Source organism: Octopus bimaculoides, chromosome 13 (assembly GCF_001194135.2).
Source record: "Octopus bimaculoides isolate UCB-OBI-ISO-001 chromosome 13, ASM119413v2, whole genome shotgun sequence".
Taxonomy (NCBI): Eukaryota; Metazoa; Mollusca; class Cephalopoda; order Octopoda; family Octopodidae; genus Octopus; species Octopus bimaculoides.
Genome location: NC_068993.1, coordinates 28,154,599 through 28,174,971, shown reverse-complemented (window position 1 = coordinate 28,174,971; position 20,373 = coordinate 28,154,599). Strand labels below are relative to the sequence as shown.

General features: G+C 36.8%; 1 protein-coding gene across 1 annotated transcript in view; it reads right to left on the bottom strand.

Annotated features, from left to right (window-relative positions):
- The window catches only part of LOC106877038 (tyrosine-protein kinase Btk29A), a 158,697-nt gene that overhangs the window by 99,018 nt on the left and 39,306 nt on the right, over positions 1-20,373 (bottom strand). The window contains exon 3 of the mRNA XM_052972577.1: positions 11,590-11,683. Coding sequence (XP_052828537.1) covers positions 11,590-11,683 — 94 coding nt within the window. The remainder of the gene's footprint in view (positions 1-11,589; positions 11,684-20,373) is intronic.

Genomic DNA, 20,373 nt, shown 5'->3' with positions numbered 1-20,373 from the left:
AAAATACACCATTTTGAGCATGGCCGTTGCCAGTACCGCCTGACTGGCCTTCGTGCTGGTAGCACGTAAAAGCACCCACTACACTCTCGGAGTGGTTGGTGTTAGGAAGGGCATCCAGCTGTAGAAACTGCCAAATCAGATTGAAGCCTGGTGTAGCTATCTGGTTCACCAGTCCTTAGTCAAATCGTCCAACCTATGCTAGCATGGAAAGCGGACGTTAAATGATGATGATGATGATGATGATGATGATGATATATATATATATATATATATATATATATATATATATATACATACACATATAAATATACACATACACATATAAATATACACATAATATGTGTATGTATATGTATGCATCATCGTCATTTAACTTCCATTTTCCATGCTGACATGGGTTAGATGGTTTGACTGTGGTCAACAAACCAGGGGCTATGTCTAGCACTTGTCTGGTTTGACATGTTTTTTTGTGGCTGGATGCCCTTCCTAACACCACCACTTTACAGTATGGACTGGATGCTTTTATATGACACCAACATGGTGCTATATATATATATATATATATATATATATATATATATATACATACACACATATACAGCATATACACACACATACATATATACATTCACACACACACACACATATACATACATACATACACACACACACACATTATACTCTATTTTAAATAAACTGAAAGGTAGCCCATTCTTAACGTGGCTGTTTAGTATACTAGAAATAGCAGGTATTAAACATACAAAAAGCCACTATTCTGATTACCTAATATGTCACAAAGGGGAAAAAAGTCCTCTGCAGTATATTAGGAGGCGAGGTTAGTTGATAGCACCTGAAAACAAAATGAAGAAAAAAATAACTCTGAGGTGGGGTGGGTGGGGGGTGGCCTACCCAAATTGTTCCCAGTTGGGCCCTGCACCTCCTAAGGCCGGCCCTGCTTGTGCAATACTTTTGTCACTCTTTCAGTTGCCATAGTAGATGCCCATGACAAACACTTAAAGATGACTGGTACTATTGTGACTTCAAGTTTTATGTTAGAGTATCTTTCTCCTGGAACAGCCTTCCTCAAGGCTTTGTTAAAAATAACAGGAGCCCTGGGAAACCTATTTAACTCATAGATGGGACCTGGTAGATACTACCATTCCAGGTCAAAATGGAACTGGGAGTAATGATAATTAAGGGATGACTCTATGTCCCCTCAACTCCAATCCAAAACTGGAGATTTGCCATTGGGTATGAACATGTATACATACATGTGAGACTTTCCTCAAGTCCAAAATATGACATTGTTTTTGTTGTCTACATCAGTGCTATTCAAAGTGGTGGTCCATGGACCGGTGCCAGTCCGCAAGCCATTAGCTGCTGGTATGTGGCGAGTTTCCAGAAAAGAAAGAAACATTATAAAATGCTTATATAATATTGTATTATTTATTTACAAAATAAATATAAGATAAAAAAAATTGTCAACTTTTATTATATTCATTATATATATTGTTTCTGGTATAAATTAATATTACTCAGAAACATTATTGGTCCCAGGCACATTGGAAAAAAAACAGCTGGTATGCCACATCAGATAGTTTGAGGAGTACATTACAACCAGCTCCTTCCTCAGAGGAAGAATTTAGATAATTAAAAACAGAAGAGTATGAATGAACAAATATGCATGCATGCACACACACACACACACACAATTGTCTCCTCACATTCAGCTTGATTACTCTGATGTACTTTCAATCTTGCATGTGTGGGGGGACTTTATAAAATACAAAATGGACCAAGAAATGAAATTAATAATGAGACATCCATACATCATTGGGTTTAAGTGTCAAAAGCTTGTACAACACTTTTGCCATTCTCTTGGTTGCAATAGTAGGTTCCATTGACAAGCATTGTCAGATGACTGGTGTTATTTTGACTGCAAAGTTTATGTCAGAGTATCTTTCTCCTAGAAGAGCTACCTTTCTCATGGCTGTCGAAAATAACAGGAGCTTCCTCTACCCATGGAAAATTTATTAAACCCATAGATGGGACCATAGAGATACTACCATTCCTGGTTTAAAACGACCTGGGAGCAATGGTAATTAAAGGGTGGCTACACACACCCCACAACTTTCAAACTGGAGCCACACCACTTGATGCAATTTAATGACATACCTAGGATGAATGGATGGATGGACAGACAGACACACATACAAAATATGTGTCACTAAAGAATATTATAGCTGAATAAAGAAAATACAGACTTCGGAACTCTCTGCATTCAGTAAAACAGTGGCCCACAAAGTGTTTGCAGTGCCAGTATTCATACCAGTATTTGGGCCACTTGATTGGATGCTTGATGAGGTCCGAGCCATTGATGTGAAAACCCAGAAGATATTAACCAGCACACATAATTTCCATACTGACAGTGACATAGACTACCTCTACCTAAAACAAAAACAAGGGGGCAGAGGCTTAACATTAATCCAGACTGCCTCTGAATGTCGCATCATATCCCTTCAGCAACATCTTTTAATCACCAAATGTTGAAATGCATCCCTTGGCTAAGTTTGCATACATAAGGCTGATAACATCATGATATTTGGAAACCAGCTCCTTCAGCAACACTCCTTGTCTGATAACTTTAAATACATGCCTCAAGAAGTCGCAAGATTCTACCACAATGTATAATCAGATGAAAGGATGAGTGTATATCAGCAGAAGACCATGCATGTATATGTTAGTAGAAAGCTCTGGGATGATAGTAATATTCATTATCAAAGCAGTCTATCATGGACCAGCAACCAGATTACTACCTCCCACTTTGAAGGGTATGTGCATGCAATCCAGGAGCAGGAAATATCAACAGAATAACTGATGCACAAAAGGGAAAGAAACACAGGAAAAGCAGTAAAATGTGATAACCGATGCACACTTTGTGGAGTTAACACCAAAGATATCACCCACATCATAAGCAGTTGTCCAAAAATATTATAACGGTATTATCAACCGATGAGAAATGATGTTGTAGCTAAGACACTGTAATAATGAGATCCATCAGAAAGATAACCCCGAGGCCAAAGAAATAAGAACCCACAATATGGTAGAAGCCATAGCCACTCATAATAAAGAAGAGTACTGGAGGAATGCCCCAGTGAAAACCCTCAATAAAATGCAAACATAATAGAGCTGACATAGTGATTTGGGATAGAAAAGAGAAACTGTGTATAGCTGTGGAAATCAGCTGCCCAGTGGATGTTAACGTAAAGCTAAAGATCAGTGAAAAGGAAAATATCTACCCTGAGTTATTGAGAAATCCACAGTTACTCTATCTAGATTACAAGTTCAGGTTTATACCTATAATTATTAGGGCACTGAAATATGTAACACACTACCTAAGTACCAATCATGAGAAATTAGGTTTATCAAAACCAGAAAAGAGAAAGCTGATTCAAAGACGAAATATCCAAGCCATCACTGGAACTGTAAAAATGAGCATGTCTAGACATGCAACTATATACATGAGAATACATACATAAAACAAAACATCCAGATTTGCACATATACATACATACATACAACAATACCCTGTAGATGTTGCAATTCTAGTGAAGAAGACTTGGATCTCAGTTAGAAATCAATGCTGAGGAAGGAGGGGAGAGACTAATTGACTGACTGACTTGTGCACACACACACTTGAATAATTATGCCAACAAGCAACATTTGTTGAACATCAGAAGAATGATAATGAATGAAACTTGATTCAAAAAAGAGGTGAAATATATATATTTTTTCCAAACAGTATAAACAAAAGCATGTGGTTTCACAATTAGCAACATTCCAACAAACACCATGCTGCCTGCTAGCCAAACTACATTACAGGCTATGACAACTGATCACTGCCCTACTACTACTACTACTACTACTACTACTACTACTACTATGATAAATAGCAGGCACAATCTTCATGATCATTGTTGCAGTGGTCAGGGATTGTTTCAGTGAAATATGTCCTTGATAAGAAAAAATAACTGACTTTGAAATACTCTCAGAGAGAGAGAGAGAGAGAGAGAGAGAGAGAGAGAGAGAGAGAGAGAGAGAAAGAGAGAGAGAAGAACAAAGACAATATTAAGAGCTATTAATGAAATTGGAGATGAGTATTTACAGCTATGTAACGAACCTCCATTCTGACAGATTAACACCTATTTATAGGCCATGTCTATCAATGCAAAGCAATACATGAACAACACTCAAAAAGTAAACAAAACCAGAAAAAGTGAAAAAAGCGTCATCAGGGGTTTTGAAGACAGAGACAATGATTGCTGATATATAGAAACCATTTTCACATCAAAATGACTTCAGAATTCATTACAGAGAACTTAAATACACTGTTTCAGATTTGCCAGCACACAATTAATCCATTAATGCATAGCGACCAGAAAAATGGATGCAGGAAAAATTTCTATTACTTGTTTTGTACATATGTATAGTTGGTTTGTTTGTATGCAGTGCCTGCTCACTCATAGAGCACTAGTTTAGAGGCAGACCATACCAAAAATAAGCTCAATAGGTAGTTTACTTAACAAGCAATAGTAATTTTTCCTGCGTCCATTTTTCTGAATGCTATGCATTAATGGGTTAAAATTAAAGACTAATGCTATAATTATCCTACTACATACAATTGACCAAGCTAATGGCATGTGCAATGGTACACGTTTAGTTACACAAGACATTCAAGGAAACATCATTAAGACAAAAATTATAACTGAAGGCTCTCATTGCAAAAAAACTGTTTATTCCAGACATCACTTTTGCTTCTGTTGGTGAAGAGTTACTATTTACTTTAATTAAAGAACAATTCCCTATCAAATTAGCAATGGCGGTGACAATAAACCATAAGGACAAACATTTGAGAAGACTGGTAAAAAAAACTCTTGGGAGAGCTGAATAGCAGAAGGTCTTCTGAAAAGAAATCTCCTCAAGCAAGTGGTTTGACCCTTAACATCTTACACTCTAACAGGGTCAAGCCACATTCAAGTCATAACACCTAAGTACCCTTCTGCTTATACTTTTTAGCTACTTGGACATCAGAGACTTGTGATTTGAAATTGTGTCAATGCTGCCATCAACACTACCACCACAACTCACTTAGAGTTACTTCCCTTAGCATACATTAAAATACACACATATTGCCTTCTAATATCATGGAGGTTGGTTTTTGTTCCTCCTCAAGCAGATTCAGTGGGAACACCTCTCTCAGACTGTAAGCAGATTTGCCCAAAAAGCCTCTGGCTCCAACCTCTAAGGTGAGAATTGGCTTGGAGGCTGGCTTCCTTTAGGTTGTTGACCAAACTGGCGAATTTGTTGGTCTTGAACACGTGCTACTTCTATTCTACTTTCAAATGGCATGGTGAATTAGAATGGAATAGAATATCCAGTCTCAAGCCACTCTTCTTGATGATTCCAGGTTGTTTTGATGATCTTGGGAGGTCTGCTGTGCACTCCCAGTTATCAGTCCCACCCAGAAGACTCCATCCCCTACATTGCACAGCTGTTCCTGGCCATGATTTGTGTGTATAATATTGTCGGAGATTTGGGTGCAATGGATTTTGCTTTAGCTGTACTTATCACATGTATAATCTCCTTAAGCACTTGACTGTACCTCTATTTGTATCTTCCTTGGGCTAGTGCTACTCTGCATCAGCTAAGAATATCTTTAGCTGTTTTGTCTACCCTGGCAGAGTGGGCAGTCAGGGTTAGCTGATTTACTCCACTCCACAAGATTTGTATTCGAAGGTAGCAGATCAAAGACAGATCTGAGGCTAGAACTTATTCTAAGAGGTGCCATATACAACAAGTCATTACAGTGAAGACACTTCTGGAGTACACCTTCCTATATTGTCCACTGGCAATGACAACAAATTGTAAGGGCAAGCATTTGAAAAGATTGGTTAATATTTACTGAAGAGATGGTAAATATACATGGGTAACTATATGTTGCCTTCTCTAATGTATCCACAGGATTTCCAGGGTTGAATACATATATATATATATATATAGGTATATTGATGCAAACAGGAAAAATAGAACACAAAATATAAGTATATGTATCTTTTTATTAATATTTAGAAGTAACAGAGTGACTCAAGGTCTGAGAGTTTCATGCATTGGCCCTTCAACGCATGAAACTCTCAGACCTTAAGTCACTCTTTTACTTCTGCTAAATATTAATAAAAATACATACACACACACATATATAAACATACTACAAAGAAATATTGTTGACAAGGAAGTTCTCATTTAGAAATACTTCTGACAATGAAATATTGCAGCCATCCACAAGAACAAGCACTATTTACCTGCACAAGCATCAGGTTTGCTGTCACTGATAATACAAACAGAGAAATTATAAAAAATTTCATTTCTTGCCCATTCATTTCCACTTTTCTATTCCCACTCAATTTGCTACTTTCAGTATTTCAATTTCATTTAAGGTGGTGAGCTGGCAAAATCGTTAGTGTGTCAGGTAAAATACTTAGCAGAATTTTGTCTATCTTTATGTTCTGAGATCAAATTCCACCAAGGTTGACTTTGCCTTTCATCCTTTTAGGATCAATAAAAATAAGTACCGGTTGAGTACTTGGGTCAATGTAACTGATTTACCCCTTCCCCCAAAATTGTTGGCCTTGTGCCAAAATTTGAAACCAATATTTCAATTTCAGTTGATTTTATCAAAGATTAACAGAAAATAATAACCATCTAATAATAACCATAATAACCATTTAACAATAACCAAATAATAACCATAGACGCAGGAGTGGCTGTGTGGTAAGTAGCTTGCTTACCAACCACATGGTCCCGGGTTCAGTCCCACTGCGTGGCACCTTGGGCAGGTGTCTTCTACTATAGCTTCAGGCCGACCAAAGCCCTGAGTGGATCTGGTAGACAGAAATTGGAAGAAGCCCGCCGTATATGTATATGTGTGTGTGTGTGTGTGTGTATGTGTTTGTGTGTCTTTTTGTCCCCCCAGCATCGCTTGACAACCAATGCTGGTGTGTTTACGTCCCCATAACTTAGCAGTTCGGCAAAAGAGACCGATAGATTAAGTACTAGGCTTACAAAGAATAAGCTTTGGGGGTCGATTTGCTCAACTATAAAGGTGGTGCTCCAGCATGGCCGCAGTCAAATGACTGAAACAAGTAAAAGAGTAAAGAGTATCTAGGACAGCACAGAGTGTCAAATCATCTACCAAAGGAAATACAGGACACATTTCAAGAGACTTTCTCATTCAATTCAACATGCTATGTTCCTTCTTCAGGAGTCATGGAAAATTACAGAATAGCAACAAACTGACATATTAAAAACATCCAAATATTGATTTCAAAGTTTGGTGCAAAGCTTGCAATTTCAGGAGAGGAGTAAGTTGATTACACAGACCCCAGTGTTCAACTGGTACTTATCTTATCAACCCCAAAAGCATGAAAGGCAAAGTCAACCCTCGTGGCATTTGAAATCAGAACATAAAGTCAGAAGCACCCAAATATTAATACTATCTGAACACTACAACTGCAGCTGGCAGGATTACAACACTGATTACATGCAAATTTCATCATAAGGTATGTATTTTTCATTCATTAATCATCCCTTACTACTTCCATATTTTTTCTCATTTCAGCCAATTAAAATATTCTATTGGGTCATCCCATAAATAATGCGTTTTTTTATACTTCTTTTATTTTTCAAAATTATTGTTTGGTTTTAAAAGTTCAAAGCAGGGCTGTGGAGTTGAAACAAATCTTTGACTCTGACTCCTCTACTATTGGCACCTCTGACTCTGATTCCTCTTTATGTAATTAAGTGATTGTGGTCTACATATCTCATAAAGCATATGAATATGCTTGTACTTTGAGTAGGCCTATATGTTATAACTGGTTTATATTAAAGAATAAAGGTATTGTGAGTCAGAGTCGGTATAGTCTTACTGACTCTGACACTAGCTACCCCTTAATTGCTTCCGACTCCAACTCTGACTCCAACTCCACAGCCCTGGTTCAAAGTGGATTAAAACTTTCATATCCCACCAAACAGATAACAACACCTTATGTGGGTGAAAACCTTATTTAGCCTGGGGTGCCAGTGTTTCTCGTTTCCCTACCCACTATCTTCAGTGCTTGACATTTTTTGAAGAACCCATTTCTTGTTACCAGTCACTATTCAGTCCAAAAAAAGGTTCATTTGTGAGATGTGACAGCAATGAAGAGCCCACATTCACTCTCTGCATGAGATTATACTGGGAAAGTTTGTGAGGAACCCATTGACCCAATTTGCTGACTTTTCCAATGGCATGCAGATGTTGATGAATGGTTGAATGACCAAATCCAAGCTTCTCTGCTAGTTCCTCAACAGTTATGATGAGATTTTGTTCCACCAAGGTTTGCAGGATGTCTCGTTGAGCTCTACAGATCTTCCAGGACGAGGCTCATCTTCTTGGCTGTAGTTTTGGGCTCAGAATTTCTGGAACCACCGCTGACACTGGCTTACACTTATTGTCCGATCCCCATATACTGCATTAATATTTCTCACACTTTCCATTGTGTTGTTGCCTTTATTGAACCCATAGAGCAAAATATGCTTAATATGCTCCTTTGTCACTTCCATTATAGCTTTGAAAAAATAACTGTTTAAAATGAAACTGCACTCTCAAAATTTGCACTAAGAATAAGTGCAAGGTAAAATTACTACCTGCTTTTATAGCAAGTTGATGCAGGTAGTTTATCCCATCCCCTTCTGACTTTCATTTCATGCAATTGAAAAAAACTGCATTATTTATGGAATGGCCCAGTACTTTCTATATCTATCCTTTCACACGAGAAAAATATGGACTATAAACATAAGTAACAGAAAATATATCTGTACACATCATCAAGTATAGTTTTGGGGGCAGAATTACAACCAACTGCCATCATACAATAAATATCCTTTACTTATATCTTTTATAATTCATTTTCACTTCTTTGCTTTAAAAACTACTTTGCATTTTCTTAGAATTTCATAAAAAATTAATCATCAATAACTTATAAACAGAATTTAAACTATGAGGCATGTTACTCATCAATACCATATGAAAAAGGAGGGATTACAGCCTCAAGTACCACGAATTTCATATGGCTGGAATGTCTTTGATTAGAGTCATTCCAGCCTTGATCACTCTGTCTTTTTAGGTTATACCTAGAATTATATTATTTCATGACTCTTTAAGGTGATAGGGTGTGATTTGACTGTAATTTCTAAGAAGTCCACAAACCACATACAGGCACCAACTATCAAAAAATATCTAAAATTAATAGAAAATACATAAATATGTAAGAAGCTCACAGAATTGTTTGTGAAACTTTAATTTGCTGTGGTTTATGTTTCAATGTATTATAGATGAAGATGTTATTTCATATGAAAGTGAAATAAGCTTAAACACTTTAAATAAGAAACAAAAATGTACTGCAGCAAAATTTAACTTATCCACATTCAGGTTTTTTATCGAAAAATACATAGGAATATATAATAAAAGTATATCAATGCAAAACACTATCTTCAAGATGATGGAATAGATTGCTACACTAATGAAAGCTGTAGATTGATTGTAGGGAAATGTACAACCCATGCATCTCCACACCTTCTTTCTTCTACTTATTCCGTCTTGGATTCTACTTACCTAATACCAATAATTTGGACTTATTGCATAACTGTTCCAGGAGAATGCCACAACCATTATGAACATACCCCAAATGATCTTTTATTGACCTCTTGTGATCTGGACTCCTCTAACATTCAGTTCTACACTAATGTTTTGACGATGTTTAAATATATAAATGTCATAATCTGACCTGACACAAGTTGTTTGCCTGTTTATACCTTTGTTGCACTATTCTATTCACATGTACACAAAATTTTTTAATATATATATGATTTATATATATATATAGAAATCACGCAGATACACACACACCCCAGTTCAGCCAGGTCGCTGTTATATCCCCTCCATTCAGCCTCTTTCTTCTGGTCATATCATCATGTTAAACTGTTAATCTTGACACATTTTCTCTCTCTCTCTATTTTTTTCCCTCTCATCCCTTTATGTTGAAAAGCATAGGCTTGAAACATCAAAGACTTTTTCCATTCTTCCCAAACATCAAACTAGTACGCCTGCTTGTTGTTCCCTCACCTGTCTTTGTCTTTTGTTTTCTGTACATTTGAACCACACACACACACACACACACACAAAAGAAAGTGGCACGCAACACATTTGGCAGGAGTTACATACATTATTTGATAATGGTCTGATTTGGCTCCATGCAACTTAAAGTTTAATGGGCTTGTAAAACAAACCTAGCTCTTTAAGCTTTGGTAACCAAAAGGAGAAAGTTCAAGATGGCTACTGGATATTGGGCTGTTATTGGTCAAGGTATGTCACATGATGCTGTTGGCACTGTTACTGATACAGTAGTGATATCAGATAGGGATAGAAATCCCAATCTGTACTTCTAGGACCATGTGGTTGGACAGGATATAAGCAGCATGTTACTGTCTAAGGAATGAAAAGAGAATTGTTAGCAATGCCAGTTGTTGGCGTGAATGTGTGTGTACCTGAGCATTAGGTTCATTAATGCAAATGTATGTGCTTGGGTGTGTGAATCTGGTGTATGTATACATGAAAGTGTGTATCACCTGTGACTATACATCATTGTGTGTGTGCATATGTGCACATACACGTGTTAGTATCTGCTGTGTGGAGGTATGTGTGCACGTGTTTGGCATGTGTGTATGAGTGTACATATGAGTATGTCTGTGTGTGTGTGTGTGTGCGTGTGTGTGTGCATGTGTAACTGCATGAATGGTTGCATGTATGTTTACATCTTGATTGTATGTGTATATGCATACCTCTTGTAGTTATGCATGTGTGAGCATGTCTGGTAAGTGCACACTTGGGACTGGTGTGTGAGGATGTGTATGTGCTGATGTGCTAGTGTGTTGTTTGGAGTCATGCAACAACATCATTGAGAGGATAACCAAGTTTATTGTAAGATTAAGATTTGGCAGTGCTAGGGAAAGAAAGAAAGGAAAGCAATACACACACACACATATATATATATACACAATCATAGAAGATTACAGAAAATGTTTTAGACAGAAAGGTCTGGATGGACCAATCTGTAGTCTATGTGGGTAACAGAAGTTAAGCACCCTGTCCTAGCATATGGGGTAGTCAGGCTTAAGATGGTATATCTGGGTTGTCAGGAGTGACCTGCATTGACCAATAACAGCCCAATATCCAGCAGCCATCTTGAACTTTCTTCACTCATTTACTTAAGTCTGAAAAGCAGAAAGGTGAAAAGTTTATGATTTGGGAAGAATATCACTGATCATAGCTCTGCTTGATCATGAATACTCTGGGATCTTAAATAATGACAACAACTGATCTTTCAACATAAGCACAGAAACAACTTATACATATGCTGCATCATGATAAACACAGCCAGCTTATATATCACATGGCACATGGCAAATTTATAAGTCATAACAGCCTGTACGTACCATGTCGTATAGTAGATATCCAAGTTTCTCTTTGTTTACTGGTATCTGCAACAATATACAATGTGTAACATTCTCCACATTCTTCATACACAATCTGTAAAGATCAAATATTACAGATATATGATTCAGACATAAATTGGAAATTGGAATGCAAAATAAAACATTTTAATATTAGCACAAATTTTGGAGGTGGGGAATATAGTTGATGAAACCAGCTCATGTCATTTACTTGTTGATTTCAGCCAAAATACAAAAAATCTTCCATACTGATTTAGCTAAAATTACTATTAACTCTATTCATCACGATTCCTCAAATTGGCAGAGGCCACAAATTTGAAGGAGTAAGTTTCTTTTTCTTTTCTTGCTTGGTCAGTGAGGGAAGGGAAGTGCTCGTGACTCTTTTCTCAGGGCCACTAACTTTGGTAAGAAGAAAGGAGGAAGTTCTCTGGAAATCAGACCCAAATATTTGCAACATAGTGGAATCCTGGTAAAGATACTCAAGGCATTCTAATAGTTCTGACAATTCACTCCTGCCCCAAGATGGTACTGTATATATATATATACACACATATATAAATATTTAGTTCCCACATAGATTTCACCATTGCAGTTATTTGGAATTCAGCACTGAATGTTCTAAGTACACTTGGATCATCAGGGGAACACTTTATTGCATTATTTATAATGATGTTTATCGTAATTTTCCTCTACATATGCTCTGTATATCATAATTAGTAACACTACTAAGTACAGTAGTTGACTAACTACAATACTGGAAGCTGACTGGATAATGATAATCTATGTGGAGCTCTAACTCCTACAGTTGTAGTTGTACAACTAATTGTTGTACGAAGTTTGTAGTAAGAAGTTTGCTTCCTAACTATGTAATTCTAGGTTCAGTCCCACTATGTGACACCTTGGGCAAGTGTCCTCTACTTTCATCACAGGCTGACTAAAGCCTTGAGTGAATTTGGTACACATATATATGTATATACCTATATGTCTGTGTTTTTGTGTTTGTGCTTGTCCCTCACAACAGCTTCAAAATCCAACATTGGTTTGTTTATGTCCTCATAACTTAGTGGATTAGCAAAAAGAGATTGATATAAGTACAATGCTTAGACTCAAATAAATAGTATGGTCCATTATTTCAACTAAACCTTCCAAGGCAGTGCCCCAGCATGGCTGAAGTCTAATGACTGAAATAAGTAAAAAGTAAAAGATAAAATGATATATAACTTTGATAGCTTATGGCACCATATTGTCACATAACATTAAAGAATGGACGTAACAGGGAACTTACAAAAATTTCTAATCCTCATCACCTGATCATCCAAAGCAGATACTAATTTGAGTCGTGTTCTCTCTCTATAAAAACAAGAGAATTTTTGAACTCCACTCAGACGCAAAACAGTTGTAGCATAGCTCCATGTTTTTCTATCTCAACTTTTAAAAGTCTGAGAAATCTGTGGAACCAGTTAAGTTTTTTTAAAATTTTTAAATAAAAAATCCTGATGAATCCCAGTGCATTTTCAACTTCTATTTTCTACATTTCCACTCGTGTAGAATAAAATAACTTTGTCTTTTATATATATCAATTAAGGCAAAGATGAATGAAGTAATATAAGACAAAATAAAACAAAGAATAAGAATAGTATGAGATGGTGTAAAGAAAGGATAACAAAAATAATAAAAATAGAAACAGAGTGAAGTCAATGAAAAGAAAGTTATAAGAAAATAATTTCATAAAAATAAACTGTTATAATTATCCATTTTCTCTTATAAAGTTCTTGAATGTAAATTTTAATTTATCTTGACAATTGACAATTAGTTCATTATGCTAATTAAGGATTTTTTTTTTCCTGTTGGCAAACAGAATTTCAAGGGTCTTGCAGAGGCAGAGTAAACTGTTATCTCTCAACCATAATCTAGTTAATATTTTTTGATTTTTAAAAAAATACTTTTATTTTCAGATGAGATATTGTTTTCTCTTCCTTTTATGCAAACTATCAAATTTATCCCAAACACCCTGTACATAATCAAGATCATAGCTCTCTAGAGGATCCTCTCCATCACAGAGCACAGCTGTATGAAGAATGTCTCCCTCACTGACCTGTCACTTATAGCAGTCAGAGCATACACTGCAATCAAGGAGATGACATCCAGAGAATGTTGAATCCTCAGACACATAATACATTCATTGATAGGTGTTACATCTAATACCATTGGAACCAGCCAATATCTGTGTAGGAAGACAAAAGCTTGGGTTTCTAAATGTCTGATCCACCCTATAATGCTCTATAGTTGTGAGACTTGGACACTGTCCAGGGCCTTTAAGAGTGCCTGAAATCCTTTAGTTCCAGGAAGCTTTGTAGGATTATGGGCTACCATTAGTTGGATTTGATATCCAACCAATAAATCTGCCAAAGAACTGGGATTTGTTCTGTTGGTTGTATGATTTGGGAGCCCCAACTCAGACTGTTTGGCATTGTTGCTTGATTTTCCAACTTACACCCTACTTACCACGTTCTCTTCACTGAAAATTTGGCTGGGTTGACAGCTTGTGTTGGTTAACCACATGCCACATGGTCATGACAGTTGAGGAGGTATCTCATGGAGATAGGAACTGAATGGGACTTTGCTTGATGGGTTGCCCAGGAGGACCTGAGAATATGCTGACAAATAGTGAATGCAACAACACGCTGCAACTGTAAATGACCCCACACCTGACCTGACCTGTCCCTTACATAGATATGTAAATGCATATAACACATACATATATATGAAGATGTGATTATATACAAATATATATATACATATGTAAAAACAACTACACACTCACTCACACACACACATATATGGATAGATATATATATACAGATATATGCATAAACATATACCATATATACTCAAGTAATTGTCAATCTCATGTATAAATCGACCTCCTATTTTTGGCCAAAAAATTAAGAATTTTCCATTGTCTCCATATAAAAGTTAACCCTAGCATTTCGCAAACAACAGGATGACATTTGTGGGTGAAAGTACTGTATTATCCTGTACGCAGGTGTCACAAAATGTGTAGCTACCTTGCTGTAGCCTGCTCTATAGGTGGAATGCTTGGTGCTTATAATGGAATGCACAGTGCTTATATTAAAACACCATTTAATAGCGAGCACTACACATTTGTTGATGGGTGCTACATCACCATTATTATAATGTATGCACAGGATATGCCGCAAGCATATTTCTATTTCACTTGTGAGATCTTGATTTCACTTGCACTGATTAATTTTTTAAGAACAAACAGAAACCTGTTTCCAAAGGTTTTACAGGGTCTCTTTCCACGATACTTGACATCCAAGTGCTCATCCTCGCTGTCCTTAATAGAGCTGTTTTCTGAGCATATACTACCTCATGTCATCCCAAGGTCTCAAATTTCTCGAACCTAGTTGTAAATGATCCCAGTGTCCCTACTACTACTACCATAATGATAGTTACTTCCTTCATTGCCCACATCCATACAATTTCATCTTTTAATGGCTTGTATCATCATCATCATCATCATCATCATCAGTTGGGTTTCTGCTGCTGATACGGTACATCAGATTCTAGCTTGAATTTCAGCCCCTCAAAAGTAGTATCCATGTAATAGTCAATTCCATAAGTTTGACTTTAAAAGATAATCTAAAAAATTCGAATTTTACACGAGTGTATATACGGTATACATACACACACACACATATATACATACATATTTATAAACCTATATAAACAGGGTGTGCTGGATGGAGGAGGAATGCCAGATGATTGGGTACTAAGTGTGGTGGTACTGATCTTCAAGGGGAAAGAGGATGCGATTGGGAGTGAAGTTATTGGAGCATGCAATGAAGATAGTGGAAAGGGTGTTGGAGAGGAGAATTCAGAAGGGGGTGGATATGGACAAGATGCAATTTGGTTTTATGTCAGGTAGGGGGACAATAGATGCAGCGTTCATTGTAAGGAGATTACAACAGGAATACTGAGATAAGGAGGAGTAGTACATGTGCTTCGTTGATCTGGAGAAAGCATTTGATAGGGTTCCAAGGAAGGTGATTGAGTAGGTATTGAGGATGAGAGTTGTACTAGAGGTAATAGTGAGAGCAATGATGAGTTTCTATGAGAGGGTAAAGACAAAAGTCAGAATTGGATCAGAGCTGTCGGAGGAGTTTGCGGTGAAAGTTGGTGTGCATCAGGGATCTGTGTTATCACTGTTATTGTTTGCAATAGTGGTCGATGTGGTGACAGAGTGCAAGAGAGGGATTGATAATGGAGATACTGTATGCGGGTGACCTTGTTTTGATGAGTGAAATGATGGAAGGATTGAGTGAGAAGTTTTGGAAATGGAAGGAGGCGTTTGAAGGTAAACCTCAGGCGTTTGAAGGTGATGGTGAAAGTGGTGGAAGGAGAAATGTTAGTGAGTAAGGTGGATCCATGTGGTGTATGCGGGGGGAGGGTAATGGCAAATGCGATGTGTATGAAATGTGAGAAATGAATTCATGGTAGGTACGAAAATGAAGAAGGTGACCCCAAGACTGGTGTGAGAGTTTGTTTGTGGAAGATGTAAGAAAGGAGCTAGAGGGCTAGCAGAACCAGTGAAAATGCTATGTGATGAGATGGAAACGGTGAGAGGGTTTTGTTATTTGGAAGATAGGGTGGATGTAAAATGTAGATGTGAAGCAACTGTGACAGCAAGAGCGAGACTTAGCTGGGTGAAGTTCAGGGAATGTGGAGCGTTGTTATATGGGAAAAGGTTCTCATTAAATATGAAAGGAAGGGTCTATAAGAGTTATTTGAGAGCTGCAATGCTGTATGGGAGAGAGACATGGTGTCTGAAGTAGAGAGAGATGGTGATTTTGAGAAGGACTGAGAGAGCAATGGTGAGAGAAATGTGTAGGGTGAAGCTATTTGATAAGAGGAGGACTGAGGATTTGATGGGAATGCTGGGGTTGGATGAATTGGTGAATGGAGTGAGGTGGTATGGGCATATGTTGAGGGATGAAGAGCATGTTCTGAGGAGGGTGATTGTGTTTGAGGTAAATGGAGAGCAAAAGTGAGGTAGACCAAGGAAAAGGTGGAGGAGATTGGAAAGGTTGGTTTGAAAAAGGAGGATGCCCAAAACAGGCATTGGATGATGATGATGATGATGATGATATATGCATATATACATACATACATACAACTTTCTAAAGTTCCAGTGAGAATAGTCAAAGCCATAGCTGACCTGACTTCATTGTGGGCCACCATCTTGAAATTAAACACAAAGAGTGACTGTATTATCACCGATAGAATGCAATATCACAAAGGCATATTCCAAGGAGACAGCCTCTCTGTGATGTTGTTTATACTTTCTGTAAAAGCACAGCATTACTCACCTTGCCTGTGCTTGTGCCACATAAAAAAAACACTAAGTCTGCTCTGTTGAGTGGTTGGTGTTAGAAAGGGCATCCAACATTAAAAATCCTGCCAAAACAGTCACAGAAGTCTGGTGCAGGCTTTGGCCTGGCCAGCTCTTGTGGTACCATCTCACCCATGTGAGCATGGAACATGGATGTTAAATGATGATGATTTATATACTCCTCACATATTCTGATTGAATCTTTGTGTCAACATGTACCCCCCTGCAACAATGTAGCCTTTAATCTAATTAAGTTATCCTTGGCCTAAAGTGTAGCCAGAAGTATACACCTCACTTGGATTTTACCACATCTGAGGTTCCACTCATTAAGAAACATATGTAGCCCGGATTTCCCATACTCCATTCCATAACTCTTGTATTCTTTTTCACCACATATTACCGATGATCATCTCTATTGTGTCTAAAAAAGGTCTAAAATACCAGTAAAATTAATATATCCAAAAATAGATGTGAACACAATGATATCAACACAATCCAAAATGGGTTAAATTCAAAGTGAACTAAGAAAATATCTCCAGTACACGAACGCATACAAAAAGAACGTTAAGAAGAAATATAATATTCTAAGAAAAGCCAGTTTAGTGTTTAAACTTTTGATGATATCAATAGGTAATGAAGGAATAAAAAATAAACAAATTCTATGTCACAGCAATTAATTATCTATCAATTAATTATACTTAAACAGACTTGTATAAAAATTATGCATATTAGATTATAGGAAAAATAACTGTAATTAATGGGTTGTTTATTCTTGAAATATTTAAATGTTTTTCTATATTTATAAGAACATTTCAATGTAAAATTATTTCTACAGTTTAATAATTCTAATTTAGAAGTAATTATATAATACATTTCCTCAAGGCAATGATCACATTTAAAATATGATAGTGCATAATTAATAATGGACCACTTTATATCAGAGTTAATATTCCTGTCTTTTAAGGCAGCGAGCTGGCAGAATCGTTAGCACACCAGGCGAAATGCTTAGGGTATTTCGTCTGTCTTTACGTTCTGAGTTCAAATTCCACTGAGGTTGACTTTGCCTTTCATCCTTTCAGGGTCAATAAAGTAAGTACCAGTTGTGTACTGGGTCAATCTAATTGATTCCCCCACCACCAAAATTTCAGGCCTTGTGCCTAGAGTAGAAAAGAATATTCCTGTCTTTTAACTACCAAATGTATTTACTAAGTTTCATAGAATTACATATTCTTCTAAACTTAAACAACGAAGAATTATTATGTAATAATACTTATGATCCCCAATAAAGACCTTATGTATATAATGATAAAGAAGAAATAAATGACTAATTTGGGTATTATTACACATGCTTCAGTAGCAAAAATTTATTATTTCTAACTCGTTGCATCATACAACTTGGCATGAGATAACATGTGGGGATTATACAAGATTATGTAATGTGATTACACAACATTGCCATGTCATCAGGTAATACTCAATTTGAAGTTTACTAGGCAATATGCAATGATGGGATTATGGAAGCACATGAAATGTTTAATGATAACAATTATGTGCATTATTTACATTTGATGGATATTTGTCATCTTGTTTGTTGTTAACACGTTTCGGCTGATATACCCTCCAGCCTTCATCAGGTGTCTTGGGGAAATTTCTAACCTGTGTTCTCATTCCTAAGGTATTTTTGGATATTGTTGTTGTTATTATTATTATTCAGGTCACTGCCTGGAATCGAACTCAGAATATTGGGATTAGTAACCCGCGCTCTTAACCACTATGCCATATGGTGTAGTGGTTAAGAGCGCAGGCTACTAACCCCAAGATTCCAAGTTCGATTCCAAGTAGTGACCTGAATAATAATAATAACATCTAAAATACCTTAGGAATGAGAACCCAGGTTTAAAATTTCCCCATGACACCTGATGAAGGCTGGAGGGTATATCAGCCGAAATGTTGTGTTAACAACAAACAAGATGAGGACAAATATCTGTCAAATGTAAATAATGTACATAATTCCTCATCTCTTAAATAAAGAACTGAATAATTATGTTGTATAAAATGTACTGATAAATCATTGGATGCCTTTGGATCTGTGGGCTATCAGGCAGCAATGAAATACCCTTTTAACTTAGTTTTAACCACTAATCTGAATGATTTGTGAGAGTGAGAGTGAGAGAGCGAGAGAGAGATGTATGTGATGGGTTCTTTTAACAATCAGCCCAGCTGTTCGATCATCTGCAGTACGGATTTACTGAATTATTGTTTAAGTTACAGGGTATTCCACAAACATAAATTTTGAAGACCCACATGATAGTGAAGCACATGTGAGCATTATGTTGCCATTAGACCCCTCTCCACAGCCATATATATATATATATATACACACACACACACACATGTATATATGTTTGTGTGAGTAGCACACAAGCATATACAGAAGGCACAACAAGGTATGATGCATTTCCTATTTCCCAGACGAAAGTCCTGATGTTTTACTTTTAAACTTACACACCCTAATCTCTCACTCTCTCTCCCTCATTGCAGCCTCTTTCACTTATCCTTCTTCATCTCTCAACTTGGTCTTCAACACTGACAGAACTGAAGATTTTAATGAGAGATAGAATGTGTGATTGTTGTTGTTTAACCTCAAGTCAGCACTTATCTGACAGACATACAACCAACATCTCTCAGTTGTGACCATGCCTAGGCATAGTGCATGTTGGGCGACATTATCTAATGTGCCCTTCTCTTTTTAAGACAGTAGGATTTGGCTACGATTTCCAAATGGTTAAGCAGCTACACTGAAGCATTTTTCTTTGCTGTGGGGATTTGATTTTGTTTTATTGCCATGGTAGTGGTACTGAAATGGGCCAGACAATAAAACTTTGTGTAGACATCTTTATATATATGTATGTGTATATGTAGAGGGAGCAAGTATGTGGGTGTGTATGTATCTGTTGTTAGTTGTATTAATGTTTTTGTTGTTTTAAAATATATTTTGGCATCTAAATGGGCTAAACAATGAAACTTTGTGTTAGTGCAGATGTGTGTGAGTGTGTATATGCATGCATGTGTGTGTGTATATGTATAGGTGTGTGTATTTATGTTGCTGATATTTGTGATAGTGTGTAGTTATATATTTGCTGAAACGTAGGTCTGTGGAAACAGGAGGCACATGGGTGGGGGTATGGGAGACGAAACTGTGTGGAAAAACTTAAGATGATGGATGGGTGGATAGAAGGGAAGATGGAGAAAGAGAGGAGGGAGCAAGAGACAGTTGAACAGGTAAGAAATGGGGAAAGAAAGAGAAAAAACTGTGAGGAGAGTATATATATATATATATATATATATAT